Below are 14,498 nucleotides of genomic sequence, written 5' to 3'. Positions count from 1 at the left end.
TGGCAGTGGTGGTCGATGGGGCTGGCCATGTAGTCAACTATGCGACGGTCAGGACGAAATACCCAATCATTGCGGAACAGGTGGCCATCGCCTTAGCACTCAAGATGGATAACATTGAAGTCGTCTACAGTGATTCCATGGCAGCACTACGGGTGTTCGCCAAGGGGACGGTCTCTGAACAAACGCTGAGAATACTGCAAGGCAAGAACATAACGCATCATCTTCTGAGTTGGTTCCCAGCTCACCTTGGGCAAATCAACGATTCCCCTCCCAATCTCAATGAAGCAGCACACGAGGCAACGTGAGAACTCTCCAACCGCGCCTCCCCGGGGATGCGTTCTACCGGTGAAGGGGATAACCGAGAAATTCTTACAACATATAACGAGCTCACTAAACATTTCTTCCTGTCTAGAAGGATTTTTCCTCCACCTCACAAAAATCTAACCCGGCCCCAAGCACTTACATTAAGGCTTTTGCAAACGCGGATGTATCCTACTTTGAAAATGTTACACATCATGTACCCTGACCTATACCCATTGTGGTATAGCTTCACATTGTGGGGAAATAGCTTCATTAGAACACATGCTCTGGAAGTGCACCAAATTCGCTCATTTATCGAACATCAACTCTGCCAGATGGGAGGCGGCAATCCGCAGGTCATCCTTGGCAGATCAGCTCTGGGCTGTCCAACAAGCTCGCGAGGCGGCTGAGGAGCTTGGCATCTCAGTCCCCACGTGGGAGCTGCCCGCAACACAGTGATCTGTGTTTTGGAGGACCAAATAAAAGTTCATCCAATCCAATCTTAGCGAACTTCGGCTGCCAAGAGCGCATCTATCTATCTATCTATCTATCTATCTATCTATCTATCTATCTATCTATCTATCTATCTATCTATCTATCTATCTATCTATCTATCTATCTATCTATCTATCTATCTATCTATCTATCTATCTATCTATCTATCTATCTATCTATCTATCTATCTATCTATCTATCTATCTATCTATCTATCTATCTATCTATCTATCTATCTATCTATCTATCTATCTATCTATCTATCTATCTATCTATCTATCTATCTATCTATCTATCTATCTATCTATCTATCTATCTATCTATCTATCTATCTATCTATCTATCTATCTATCTATCTATCTATCTATCTATCTATCTAGCCGCCTATGACATTCAGTTCTCCGGGCCGTTTCGATAATAGTGTCGAAATAATAGATAATAGATACCAAACTTGGTATGGCGTAACGTGACTGTATGAAGAACATATTTGACTAGTCATAACGTGAAAATCATGACATGTATGTCATGAATATCATGATTTACATTTAATGATCCTGCAGGTATTGCGGTGGTTGCGTTCACATGACATGTTGCAAGACTGGTATGGCATGTCATGATTGCATGGCAAACACAAGCGACAGACCCTAACATGGAAATTATGACATGCGTGTCGTGTAACAACATGACTACATGCCACGCTCATGAAGCGCTCGCGGCCGTTTTGCTAGCGTCACATATTCCAAATTTGGTATTATAGAACTTGAATGAATGACGAAGATATGTGATTGGTGCGAACATGATAATCATGACATGCATGTCATGTAACAACATGACTATATGCCGTGCTCATGATGCGCTCCCGGCCGTTTTATGAGCTCCACATATACCGATAAGACAGATGCTTGAGGTAGTTGGTGATTGGGAATCAACATATTTGCGCAGCGCAAGACTACGAGTAGTTACGACTTAACTACAGAAGCAGAGACAAAGGCAGAAAGAGCGCTGACTTCAACTGAAATTTTATTAGCGAAAACGATGTATCAGCATGCCTTCGCTTGCTCTGACTAAAAAAAAAAATCGAGTTTCTGGCTTTGACACAATAGATTGCCAACTTGTGCTGAGCTGTAGCGTTGTAACCATGTAATGAGGTGATGATTATCTTGCTGTGATGCAATAGGTTTCGCGTTTGCGCAGTGATGTTCTGTCACGAGTATATATTTCCAGCCTTTTCGCTAATAAAATTTCAGTTGAAGTCAGCACTTTTTCTGTCCTTGTCTCTTCTCCTGAAGTTACGTCGTAACTACTTGTAGTCCTGCGCTGCGCAAATATGCTGATTCACATATGCCGAATTAGGTATTGCATGACGCGAATGGACGACGAAGGTAAATGACACGTCCAAACATGATAATCATGGCTTGCGTGTCATGCCATGATAGACTACATGGTACGCTCATAGCCCAGTCGCGGTCGTTTCACTAGCTTCATACATACAAATTTTGGTATCAGGTGACGTGAATAGATGACGAATGTAAATGACACGTCCAAATGTAATAGTCATGGCATGGAAGTCAAGTACGGCGTAATTTACCTCCGCCTCGTATAACATTGTGCTCATTTTAAAGTGAAATCAACCTTCCTCAGTTGTGGTTCGCATATCATTGATTCCCTCTGTATGTGGGATCTGCCAAATTTTTCAGGAAGAGCTTTGCGTCTTAGCCCTGTAACGTGAGATAGGTATCCGTAATTACCTCCACTCAAAGCGTACTCACCACAGTTTGAACGCACTTTTCATGTAATATTTCTTGCAACGTTTCTTCAAACACGCCGCTTGTTCCTTGCTTATGTTTTATTTGTTCAACTTGCTTGATAAGGGTTGCTTGTAAGTGTAATATGACTAATGGACCAGTGATATTCGTATTAAAAAAAGTCCTGTATTTGACACATTTGCACTGCGCACAATGAAGGAGAACAAATGAAAGCATACTGCACCAGTGGAGCTGTCGTGTCCTTTCGTTTTTCCTCTTTCGCTGTGCACTGTGCAAATGAGTGGATTCCCGATCACGAAGTAGCTCCAGCTACTGTTGCATTCTTCATGAGCACGTACGGCAATGCGGAACAGTAATAGGCGCTTTGCTTACAAATAACACTGCCGTATATTCACTCTCTCTCTCTTTCACACACACGCACGCACACGCGCACGCGCACGCGCACGCGCACACGCGCACGCGCACGCGCACGCACACGCGCACGCACACGCACACGCACACGCACACGCGCACGCACACGCACACACACACACACACACACACACGCACGCGCACGCACACACACACACACACACACACACACACACACACACACAAACACACACACACACACACATCGTATTTACTCTGTTGGAGGCAGCAGGTTTGCTGCCCACCACACGGCTCCGCTCCTCACAGCCTTCATTGACATACTTCAAATGCGTGCCTAAGGTTAGGAGGTAAGTTTATTTACAGAAAGGCAGAGAGGTCGGCCTGAGCGATAGCTTGCTCTAGCCTGCTACTCTACACTGGGGGAAGGGAAAGGGGAAAAGAAAGATTAATGAATGACGATGGTGAGATAGAGCGGTGAGTATGTAGTGTTCTTTCTAGCTGAGACACATTTGATAGCCGCGCAAATAGTCCAGTTGTTTCCAAAAAAGTTATAACTGCTCTTGTGACCGCAGTTGCACTGTTGGTGTCTGGCCAAGGGCCCAACATGGTCTCATCAGTTAATGACCTACTGCGATATAGTTCAGTAGAAGAAATCAGTGTTTGTCGTTCACGTGCGTATGCTGGGCAGACACAAAATATGTGCTCAAGCGTTTCTGGCACATCACAGTGTTCACAATTAGGACCGGTGTCACTGCGACCGATGATATGTGCGTAACGTCTGGTGTACGCTACACCAAGACGAATGCGGTGGATCATACTTGTGTGTTGCCGTTTCAATTTAGGGGGCATGCGGAACCTCATTTCCGAATCCCATTTGTGAAGTCGCTTGTGTCGCCGTTCCGGTTTGGTCCAGTGCTGAAGTGTGTAGCTGCGCATCACGCAGCGAAGCAGGGCGTTCGTGTCAGCTCGTGAAAACGAAATGCGTACTTCAGGGGCATTGCTTAAGGCATTTTTAGCTTCAGCGTCTGCCTCTTCGTTTCCCATCACGCCGCAATGAGCGGGAATCCACTGGAAAGTTATAAGATGACCATTTGTTGAACACGTGCCTAAGCATCCAATCAATGACAACTGTGCGTGTGGAAAGCCTGCTAGTCGTGCCACCCACCTGCTTGTTGTGAGAGAAGTCCCAGTTTCGCCGCAGCACTGAAGGAACGACAACAAAGTGGAATGTTCTAAGAAGTTAGCATTGCGTCCCAAAACCACGAAATTAATTTTAGTGCGTCGTAGTGGAGGGCAGAGCAAATTTTGACCATCTGGTATTGTTGAACGTGCACTAACATCGCAGATTGCACGGGCCTCTAGCGTTTCACCTCATCGAGGTGCCGACCACCGCGACCAGGATCGAGCGGGCCTTACTACGAAATGCTGGTCTAGCGGAAACGGCCGCTCCAGTGAGTGAAGAGGTTATCATGCTGTCGGTTCAACGTGAAGCAGTGAAAGCACAGCACGTATGGTACGTCTCATACAGCGCCGTGCCTCTTCAGAAGGGACAAGTATACTCGTCTCTTCTGGAGAGAAACGGCGCGCACGACCAGAGGCGACCACGTCTTACAAGTCAAGTGCACATTTCCTTTCAGGCGCATCCAGCCTTTGGTCTTCGGCCCCTATAGGGGAGAAATTGGGCCTTGTCGGTAAGACATTACGCAAGGGTGCACGTTAAAAAAAAAAAAACCCCAAGTGGTCGAAATTTCCGGAACCCTCTACTACGATGTCTGTCATAATCATATGGTGGTTTTGGGATGTTAAACACCAGATATCAAAGACATTATGCAATATTTAGCGCAAATAGACATAAGGACGATAAGAGAAGCTATAACCTTTGCTCTAGCTTTACACAAAATGGGTTGTTTCAAGTGAAGCATGAATATATATATATATATATATATATATATATATATATATATATATATATATATATATATATATATATATATATATATATATATATATATATATATATATATATATATATATATATATGTATATATGAAAAAAAGTGTATACCCAAGGGCTCGTTTTTTCCTCCTTGTTTTTACACAATAATATTGAGATCACCACTTATATATATATATATATATATATATATATATATATATATATATATATATATATATATATATATATTGTGGGCATTTGTTACTTGCATTGTCCTCATCCCTGCATGATCGCAATCACCATCATCCGCTTGTCTCTTTGTCCTCATTGCCACTCTGGTTCATCATCATCGTCATCGTCTGTGTACTGGCTCTGCCCGTTCGTTTTGCGAGGTCTTTCCTCAATTAAACGCTGTCGCAACCCAGACTACCAAGACTTCATACGTGGTGGAGGTGGATTTTCGGTCCTCTTACCTCCCGCAGCCCGCTCTACCCGCTGGAGCTTCGTTCAGGCCGCCGATTGCGCCCACTGTCAGGCAGCATGTCCCAGACCGAGCCTGCCGGCGCTCATGTCATCAACCATGCACCGATAAGCTGCCCCTCCTATTTACATACACGGACATCAGCGGGAACCCCCGCTCTTCGCTGGTCGTCGTGGAGAAGACGTAGAAGACTGGCTCGACGACTACGACCGCGTAAGTGTCGCTAATCGGTGGGACGAGGCCGCCAAACTGCGTTACGTCCCATTTTATCTGACCGGAGTCGCAAAGATATGGTATTTTAACCACGTCATTGACTTACCCGACTGGGCTACCTTCCAGCAGCAGCTGCGACACGTTTTTGGCACCCCGGACATTCTATCCGCCGTCGCGAAGAGGACACTTGATACTCGCCGACAACATCCCGGTGAATCGTACACATCATACATCGAGGATGTCCTCGCACTGTGCCGGCGTGTCAATCAATCCATGCCGGAATCGGACAAAGTGCGCCACGTATTGAAAGGCATTGGGCCTGTTGCCTTTAATGCACTCGCTGTGCAAAACCCAGCTACCATCGCTGATGTCGTGACGACATGCCAGCGCCTTGATGCGCTGGACTCCGTTCGCCTCCAACCAGACATTGGCGACCACCACTCCACGTCAGATGGCCACCTGCGCGACCTCATCCGGGACATTATACGCGAAGAATTGCGGTCCATGGGCTTCACACCTCCTACACCACGACCTACACAGCCTTCGGGAATGCCCTTACGTGACATCATCAGGGAGGAACTTACATCCCTGACTGGCTCTGCGCCCGTACAGCCACATACTTTACGCCCCATACCCACGTACCCTGAAGTTGCTGCCGTGCCTCCCAGCGACGCCCACGCGACATTGCCGCGTCCATCCTACGCGTCAGTTGCTGCCGCTCCCCCGGTCAACTACCATTCCGTACCCCCTGACCCTCCGGCCCACCTGACCGCGCTATCTACAGGTGCCCCGAATGTCTTCTATTCCCCACCGTGGCGCTCGTCTCGCCCTGTTTGCTACTACTGTGGCTATCGCGGCCACATATCTCGTTTCTGCCGAAAGCGCCAGCAAGATGAGCGTCGGAACGACGTGCGTGAACGGGATTTGTACGCCGGGGCGTCTTATCAAGGTCGGCGTTATTCGTCTCCCCCGCACCGTTCTCCATCTCCTCCTGCATCGACTGCACCACGAAACAGCCGAAACACGAGACGCCGCTCGCCTTCGCCCTTCCGCCGTTCCACTTCTCCACTTCGGCCCGCCTCATTCACCTCTGAAATTCATTCGGAAAACTAAGTGATGCAGTTTGTGGAGGAAAAACTGCATTCGGAATCAGAACTGAAATTCCTCCATCGGGCCCGTGTAACATGGTTTCTGTGGAAGTGGAAGGAGTGCGAGTCGATGCTTTGGTGGACACAGGTGCGACATTGTCTGTGATACGTGCTGATTTGTGTGAACGTTTAAGGAAAGTAATGACGCCTTACGATGGCCCCACATTAGTTGCTGCCCAGGGGAACGTCATTCGCCCTTCCGCGTTTTCTACTGTGCGTCTTTTCATCGACGGCATCCGCCATCATGTCCAGTTTGCTGTCCTGTCCCGCTGCTCTCACCAACTAATTTTAGGGTGGGATTTTCTATCATCTGCTTCCGCGGCGATTTGTTGTGGACAACGCGTCGTTCACCTCGCTGACACGGACTACATGCTTGACGACGACAATCAGAAGCCACTTCGTCTGGTCGCTGCGAAAGACATCGAACTGCCGCCACTACAAGGGCAAATTGTCAGCATTACGTCCAACGACATCTATCACGGGGATGTATTGGTCTCACCGTCACCACTTTGCGTTCGCAAAGGTATAGTTCTTCCGTCCGGTGTCGTTCGTTTTTGCAATGGCTCGGCAGTTGTCACCGCTGTCAACTCTACACCGGAGAAGATCTTACTGCCACAGGGCACTACTGTGGCCCATGTTGCTGACTTCGAGCCTGTATTTGTCACGCCACTTCAGGCCATCGCATCCAAAGAGCCTTGCCTCGGTGAGCATGTTTCTTCCTCCGCCTTTACCACCACTATCAGCAGCGAATTGACATATTCACAGAGGCAGCAGCTGCTCGCATTGTTACAGAAACATGCAAATTCTTTCGACATTTGCTCGTCTAAGCTGGGCCGCACTAATACTACAGCACATCGAACTCAAACTGTTGGGACATCTATCGTACACCACCGACCCTACCGTGTGTCTCTGACTGAAAGAAAAATTATAGAAGAAAACGTTGCGGACATGCTTAAACGGGAAGTCATCCGTCCTTCATCTAGCCCTTGGTCGTCTCCCATTGTTTTGGTCCGCAAAAAGGATGGCTCTGTGCGTTTTTGCGTGGACTACCGGGCGCTCAATAAGATCACACGCAAGGACGTGTACCCTATGCCACGCATTGACGACGCCCTTGATTCCCTACAAGGCGCGGAATTCTTTTCAAGCATCGACTTGCGTTCTGGGTACTGGCAGATTCCCATGCATGAAGACGATAAGCATAAAACGGCGTTTGCAACCCCCGACGGGCTATATGAATTCAACGTGATGCCTTTCGGGCTCTGCAACGCACCCGCGACTTTTGAGCGCATGATAGATACCGTGCTGCGCGGTCTGAAATGGAAAAGTTGCCTGTGCTACCTGGACGACATTATTATCTTTTCGTCAACGTTTCCTGAGCACCTAGAACGACTGGATCAAGTTCTGACGTGCCTTGCCGGCGCCGGGCTTCAAATAAACACTAAGAAATGCTCTTTCGCTAGCAAATCTATCAAGGTCTTAGGACATGTCGTTAACAAAGATGGCATCCGGCCCGACCCTGACAAGATTTCTGCAGTCCTTCACTTTCCACGTCCCGAAAAACCAAAGGACCTTCGCAGTTTCCTTGGCCTCGCCTCCTATTTTCGCCGGTTTATCCAGAACTTCGCTTCTATTGCTGCTCCATTACACCAACTACTCGCTTCGAACGTCCCCTTTCTGTGGTCTCAAGAATGTGAAACGGCATTCGAGCTGTTAAAGCGGTCACTCACGTCTGAACCTCTGCTCTGCCACTTTGACGAAGCCGCACCGACTATCCTTCATACCGACGCTAGCGGCCTTGGTATAGGAGCCGTTCTTCTACAACGTGACAAGTCTTCCCTAGAGAAAGTTGTTGCATATGCCAGTCGCGTACTCACCCCTGCTGAAAAGAACTACACTATAACTGAGCAAGAGTGTCTGGCTGTGGTTTGGTCGGTCCAGAAGTTCCGTCCCTATCTCCACGGCCGTCACTTCACAATCGTTACGGACCATCATGCCTTATGCTGGCTTTCTACACTGAAAAACTTGTCCGGACGCTTGGGTCGGTGGATACTACGCTTGCAGGAGTACGACTTTGACATAACTTACAAGTCAGGCAGAAAACATCGAGACGCCGATGCTTTATCTCGTTGCCCGCTTCCAACTACCCATATCAGCGTTGGTGAGAACTCAAACGCCACATCTACCAAAGTTCATACGCTCGCATCAATAACGCAACCCTTTTCGGACGACCAGGCAACATTTATCTCCAACCAGCGGTCCGATTCATACTGCAGACGCATGATGGACCACCTTTCGGGAGTTTCTCATCCACCAAACGCGCGACTCCGTCGTCAACTCCTGCACTTTAAGCTGGACAATGGGGTTCTCTACCGCCACGTCTACCACCCTGACGGTCAGCGCTGGGTTCCTGTACTGCCACGCTCTCTTCGACTTCAGGTGCTCGAAGCCTTCCACGACGACTTGACTGCTGGTCATCTTGGTTTTAAAAAAAACTCTTGACCGCATTCGATGTCGTTATTACTGGCCTGGCCTTTCTTCTAGTGTAGCGCGGTACGTCGGTTCCTGCTACCCATGCCAGCGTCGTAAACTCCCCACGTCTGCACCTGCTGGACCTCTACAGCCACTTCCGTGCCCGTCAATGCCTTTCGAGGTTGTAGGTGTTGACCTTTACGGGCCTCTCCCCGTCACATCTGCTGGCAAACGATGGATAGTGACCGCCATGGACCACCTGACACGATACGCTGAGACTTCCTCTGTTATTACAGGCTCAGCTGTGGAAGTTGCAGACTTTATTCTTCACGCAATAATACTGCGTCATGGGGCTCCTCGTGTACTGCTTAGTGATCGCGGCAAAATGTTCCTGTCACAAATGGTAAATGAAGTACTCCGCGCTTCTGGAACTACTCACAAGACAGCTTCAAGCTACCACCCTCAGACAAATGGTCTCACAGAAAGATTTCACCGAACCCTTGCAGACATGATAGCCGTTTACGTCCAACCCGACCACAAAAACTGGGATACTCTTTTACCATTCCTGACATTCGCTTACAACACCGCCGTTCAGCGAACAACTTGCTACTCACCGTTTTACCTCGTGTACGGACGCACCCCGACTACCTTTCTCGACGTCTCCTTCTTTAGCAGCCATGGGAATTCGTGTCAGTCTTCTAGCGAAGAATACATTTCCCGCCTGGCTCAGTCTCGCCATCAGGCTCGCATCAATACTGAAGCGAGACAGCACGAGCGAAAGATCACCTATGACGAATCCCACCGCGTTGTGTCTTTCCAACCTGGTGACGAGGTGCTGCTTTTGACACCTATTCGCACTCCTGGTCTCTGTGACAAATTCCAACCACGCTTCATCGGCCCATACATTGTTTTAGAACAGACTTCTCAAGTTAATTATCGTGTGACACCACTCGTCGCCCCAACAGACCGCCGCTACCGCAGCACAGAGATTGTCCACGTTTGTCGCATGAAACCTTTCACGCGACGTTCCCCGTCACTTTGACTTACGGCGGCCAGGATGTCCGCTTCCAAGTGGGGGGAATTAGTGTGGGCATTTGTTACTTGCATTGTCCTCATCCCTGCATGATCGCAATCACCATCATCCGCTTGTCTCTTTGTCCTCATTGCCACTCTGGTTCATCATCATCGTCATCGTCTGTGTACTGGCTCTGCCCGTTCGTTTTGCGAGGTCTTTCCTCAATTAAACGCTGTCGCAACCCAGACTACCAAGACTTCATAATATATATATATATATATATATATATATATATATATATATATATATATATATATATATATATAAGTGGTGATGCTCACATGCTACCGCTACATGTCGCGTGCAGAGAAGTGCTTTTTGTTATTTTCATAATAAGTCTGCAAATCCCTAAAAAAAACATCGCCAGAAAGTACCTGCCCGCACAGGACATCTGGCGGCAGCGTGTGAGCATCACCGCTATGTATACTTCAATTTCGATTCAATCAAATCATTTTGTTGAAAGTTAGCGCATGTGTTGTGTTCTCCCTTGTCGACCTTGTGTCACCTTGCGCTCAATATTGCCTTCGGCTTCTTCCATGCATCTTTCGCTCGATATAAAACAGGTGGCGCATTTACTCTCCGCTTGAGAAGCCATCGATGACCTGCCACACGCGCGGGGCGATGTGATCGCGTGTCCCCTTCGTGCGACACAGATGGCCGCCTCGTTTCACTTCAGGCGCGCTCGTCGGCCGCCCTCGCGTGCCTTATACGTACAACCTACGACGCGTGGGGCTACGCTTTCGATTTTTATTTTACACGGAACATAACGGCAAGAACCGGTCCAAAATTTTCTCGTAACTGTTATCGCTATAAAAGAATGGCACGAGCACGTATCAGGACATAAGCCGGCTATGACGCCAGTTCTATTTTCTAAAGCTTCATATTTTCGTACCTTGACCTGGGTGCCCCAGACGTCTGGCTCGATGATCCAGACGCAGTCGGTGTTTGGTGGGTAGTTGTTAGGGAACCTCGGCGTGGTGATGAACTCCATGTTGTCGCGAATGCTCAACCGTCCACCGCAGTCTGACAAAAATAAGAATAGAACGACGCTCATTTCATTGTACACCGCGCATTTGGGGAATTCACCAGAGAAATTGCTTCAAGGACTGGTGATTTGAACTTGTTTACTCGGTATCTGGTACAAAACTCAAGTAATATCAACATCTGCTGAAGTACCGGGACGCAGTGGCAACGTGCCTTAACATTCTAGTTAACGCAGTTCCCGCTACGGCACAAACGTTTCCTACGAACTGACTTAATTTTCTGCACGAAAGTTCAGGTCAGAGTTTGAAGGCATATCAGATACTCGTTGAGCTTTATGATGCAAGATTTGATCTCGATAGAGATGTTCCAGAACATGATTCCATGCACAAAATAACTTTAGGTATTTTGCAAAGCGACGGCACTTGTAATCTTAGATAGTGATGAGTGATGCCATTTTAGCATCCCTAAGTGTATTTTGTAAGTAGTGTAAGGAAGCCTTCAAGCTAAAGTTATAAAGGTTGTTCAAGGTGCAATGGCAGACTGAAATCTTCAAAGGAAGACAATGATCTAAAAATAAACGTAGCATACATACAACATGGAATAAATAAATAAATAACACGTCAAAGAACCCCAGGTGGTCAAAATTTCCGGAGCCCTCCACTACGGCGTCTCTCATAATCATATGGTGGTTTCGGGACGTTAAACCCCACATATAAGCCAATATCGATCAAATAAATAAATGAATAAATAAATAAATAAATAAATAAATAAATAAATAAATACGTAAACCAATGCAGCAGTGCTCACTCACGGTTCTTGTTGCTTATGTAAGGCACGAGAATAACAGAAAGCATATGTAAAAAAAAGTTCGCATGACAGTTTTTTTAGGGTAGGGGGGGGCATATGTGGAATTAAGCGCAGTAACGAGGAAACATATATAAAAACAGTCTAAGTTGCATGAAAGTACATTAGTCATGACATTTTCGCAAGGTTTGCGCACAAATATTTAAAACACTGATGAAGTAAAACAAACCGTGAAATTTCTAAATTGCCATGTGCACCACATCTACGCTACCGTTACAAGCATCGCCTGAACTCCACCTATCGTTGGCCGCACATAAATGCAAAGGAAGCTTTCCTATTGTTGTAAAAAATGCTGAAAGAATTGAACGTAGCATGCAAGAAGTTAAGTTTTGACTCTAACTAAGGCTAGCACTTGCGACAACTCCTGTAAAGTACGATGAAAATGCACAAAAGCCGGCGTGTTTCACGAGTGATAAGAAGACTGACGACAGACGATTGTGCTCGACGCTATTGTTGCATTGAGTGTGTCGTTAAGTGGCCGAAATTTCCGGAGCCCTCCACTACGGCATCTTTCATAATCATATGGTGGTTGCGGGACGTTCAGCCCTACTTATTAGTCAATGTTTTTCAGGTGCATGCTTGTCCAATAAAATGTTTCACCTTTGATCGTCCAACCTCCCCCATCTTGAGCACCAGACACGTGACAATATTGCCCCATTCCTTTCCTCAAAATTTGTTATCATCCCGTTACACTACGTACAGCGCAAACCACGCCTATACGATGTTTGAGATGCTTCGAAGCTGTAGTGGATCGTTTTGTTAAGATTACGCCCACTTCATGAACATTGCAGATTATTCGGGAACCTACGTCGCCACTAGTGATAACGCTAGAATATTTGATGGCAAGTGTATAAATGCGACACGCTTCGCCGCTTGTCAGTTGATCGACGGCCGTTGCTCTGCTCGCCACAACCAGTGCCAGTGTCTCGCTGTAATCTAACTTTCATTTTATGTGGCCACAAGTTCAGCCCAAATGAACAGTTTATTAATCCACCTGCTGTCTGCTGCCTTCATCCACGTCACGACCCCCGTGACCATATTTAATCTCGCGAAAGTAGAGTTTCGTGAGAGGCAACAGTGAAATAGCTGATATTCTGGTCAAACAATGTCTTCTGACAAGTTCTATGTATAAGCAAAAGAACAGTTAACAAGAAATTTATATGTTTCATTAGCAGTTGCCTCTTTAAGAACTACCCTGGTCCGCTATAAACAAAATTGTTTAGAGGCCAGGCATTGAACCACACATTGCGTCCAGCAAGATGTGCAGTCAGCCCCCGGGGTCTTGTAAACACTTTTGTATTAATCTTATGTACTATCTCAAATAATATGAGCTTATGAACATGGCGTGTACAGACTACGTTAATGACGCAATGCTGACACGCATAGGCCTGCAAGTATAAATATGAGTTGACTAAGCCTTGCTCACTCGGACTCAGATCAATCTGTAAGTCTCAGTCTGAGTGAGCGACTAGGGAATACAATACTTGCTGCAGTGTTTTCTTGTGTTTTCCTTGGTTGCAATCCTATGCGCTGCTTCACCCACACGGAATGGGGATCAGACACAGTGTTGCCCAAATGTCAACTTTATTTGCTGTCGTTGACTTTGCCGTTGTATGATGCAAATTAACGGTCATCTTACACACCGTTCTTAGACCTGGTCATTTTGTGTTACGATGAAAGAGAGGCTCAGGCCATGAATTTACCGGAGTTCTTAGTAAAGTTGTTACCTCCACTATAAATATAAAGGACTGTATGAACTTCTGAATGATTATTACCAATGTATTTTAATGCTCATCATATGGCCGTGTGTCGCCAGAAATAACCTCTACACCAAACTTGGTCCCAGCACATCTACAAAAAGAAACGCAACCACGGCGTTGCGCAAGACAAATGTACATTCCAGAAACATAGCAATATACACTGTCATCAAAGGTTATGTGGTGCCAGCAGACAAATACCTGGTGCCAGCAGTAAACACATGACTCAGCAAAAAGAACAAAAAAAGAACGAGGAAAAAGAAGCATTCTCAAACTGGACTGACTTACCGTTCACCCGATATGATGCTCTGAAGCCACCTGAACTTTTGTTGTGCGCCTTCGAATAGTGGATGGAGATTGGCTCACTCTGTGGCACGACCACCTCCCTGTCCCCTTGTTTGCAGAGGCGGCCTGCGGCAGAGTTCAAGGTGCAGGAAAAAAAACTTGAGTATACGCTTACAATGCCCGTTTAGCAAACGGGGTAAGTGGTTTCTTGACAAGCAAATGTAGTGAGCTCCCGATAAAACCGCAGATCCCCTTCGCATTTCCCTTCGTACGTTAAAAATTCTAGACCCTTGGTAGAATAATGACTATCTTTGGCTCAACACTTTCATCTCAGTCATTCTGTTTCATTCAATA

At 46.7% G+C, this 14,498-nt stretch overlaps 1 protein-coding gene across 2 annotated transcripts in view; it reads right to left on the bottom strand.

Annotated features, from left to right (window-relative positions):
- LOC119172937 (cubilin) overlaps nt 1-14,498 on the bottom strand; it is a 284,534-nt gene that overhangs the window by 48,484 nt on the left and 221,552 nt on the right. For both annotated transcript variants that reach the window (XM_075893824.1, XM_075893825.1), the window contains 2 exons: nt 14,148-14,270; nt 11,147-11,277 (listed from right to left, as the gene is read on the bottom strand). In XM_075893824.1, the coding sequence (XP_075749939.1) occupies nt 11,147-11,277; nt 14,148-14,270 (254 nt within the window). The remainder of the gene's footprint in view (nt 1-11,146; nt 11,278-14,147; nt 14,271-14,498) is intronic.

The sequence above is a fragment of the Rhipicephalus microplus genome, chromosome 4 (assembly GCF_043290135.1).
Source record: "Rhipicephalus microplus isolate Deutch F79 chromosome 4, USDA_Rmic, whole genome shotgun sequence".
In the NCBI taxonomy this organism is placed as follows: Eukaryota; Metazoa; Arthropoda; class Arachnida; order Ixodida; family Ixodidae; genus Rhipicephalus; species Rhipicephalus microplus.
Note: the sequence above shows the minus strand (reverse complement) of the source record. Positions and strands in the feature narration are given on the sequence as shown.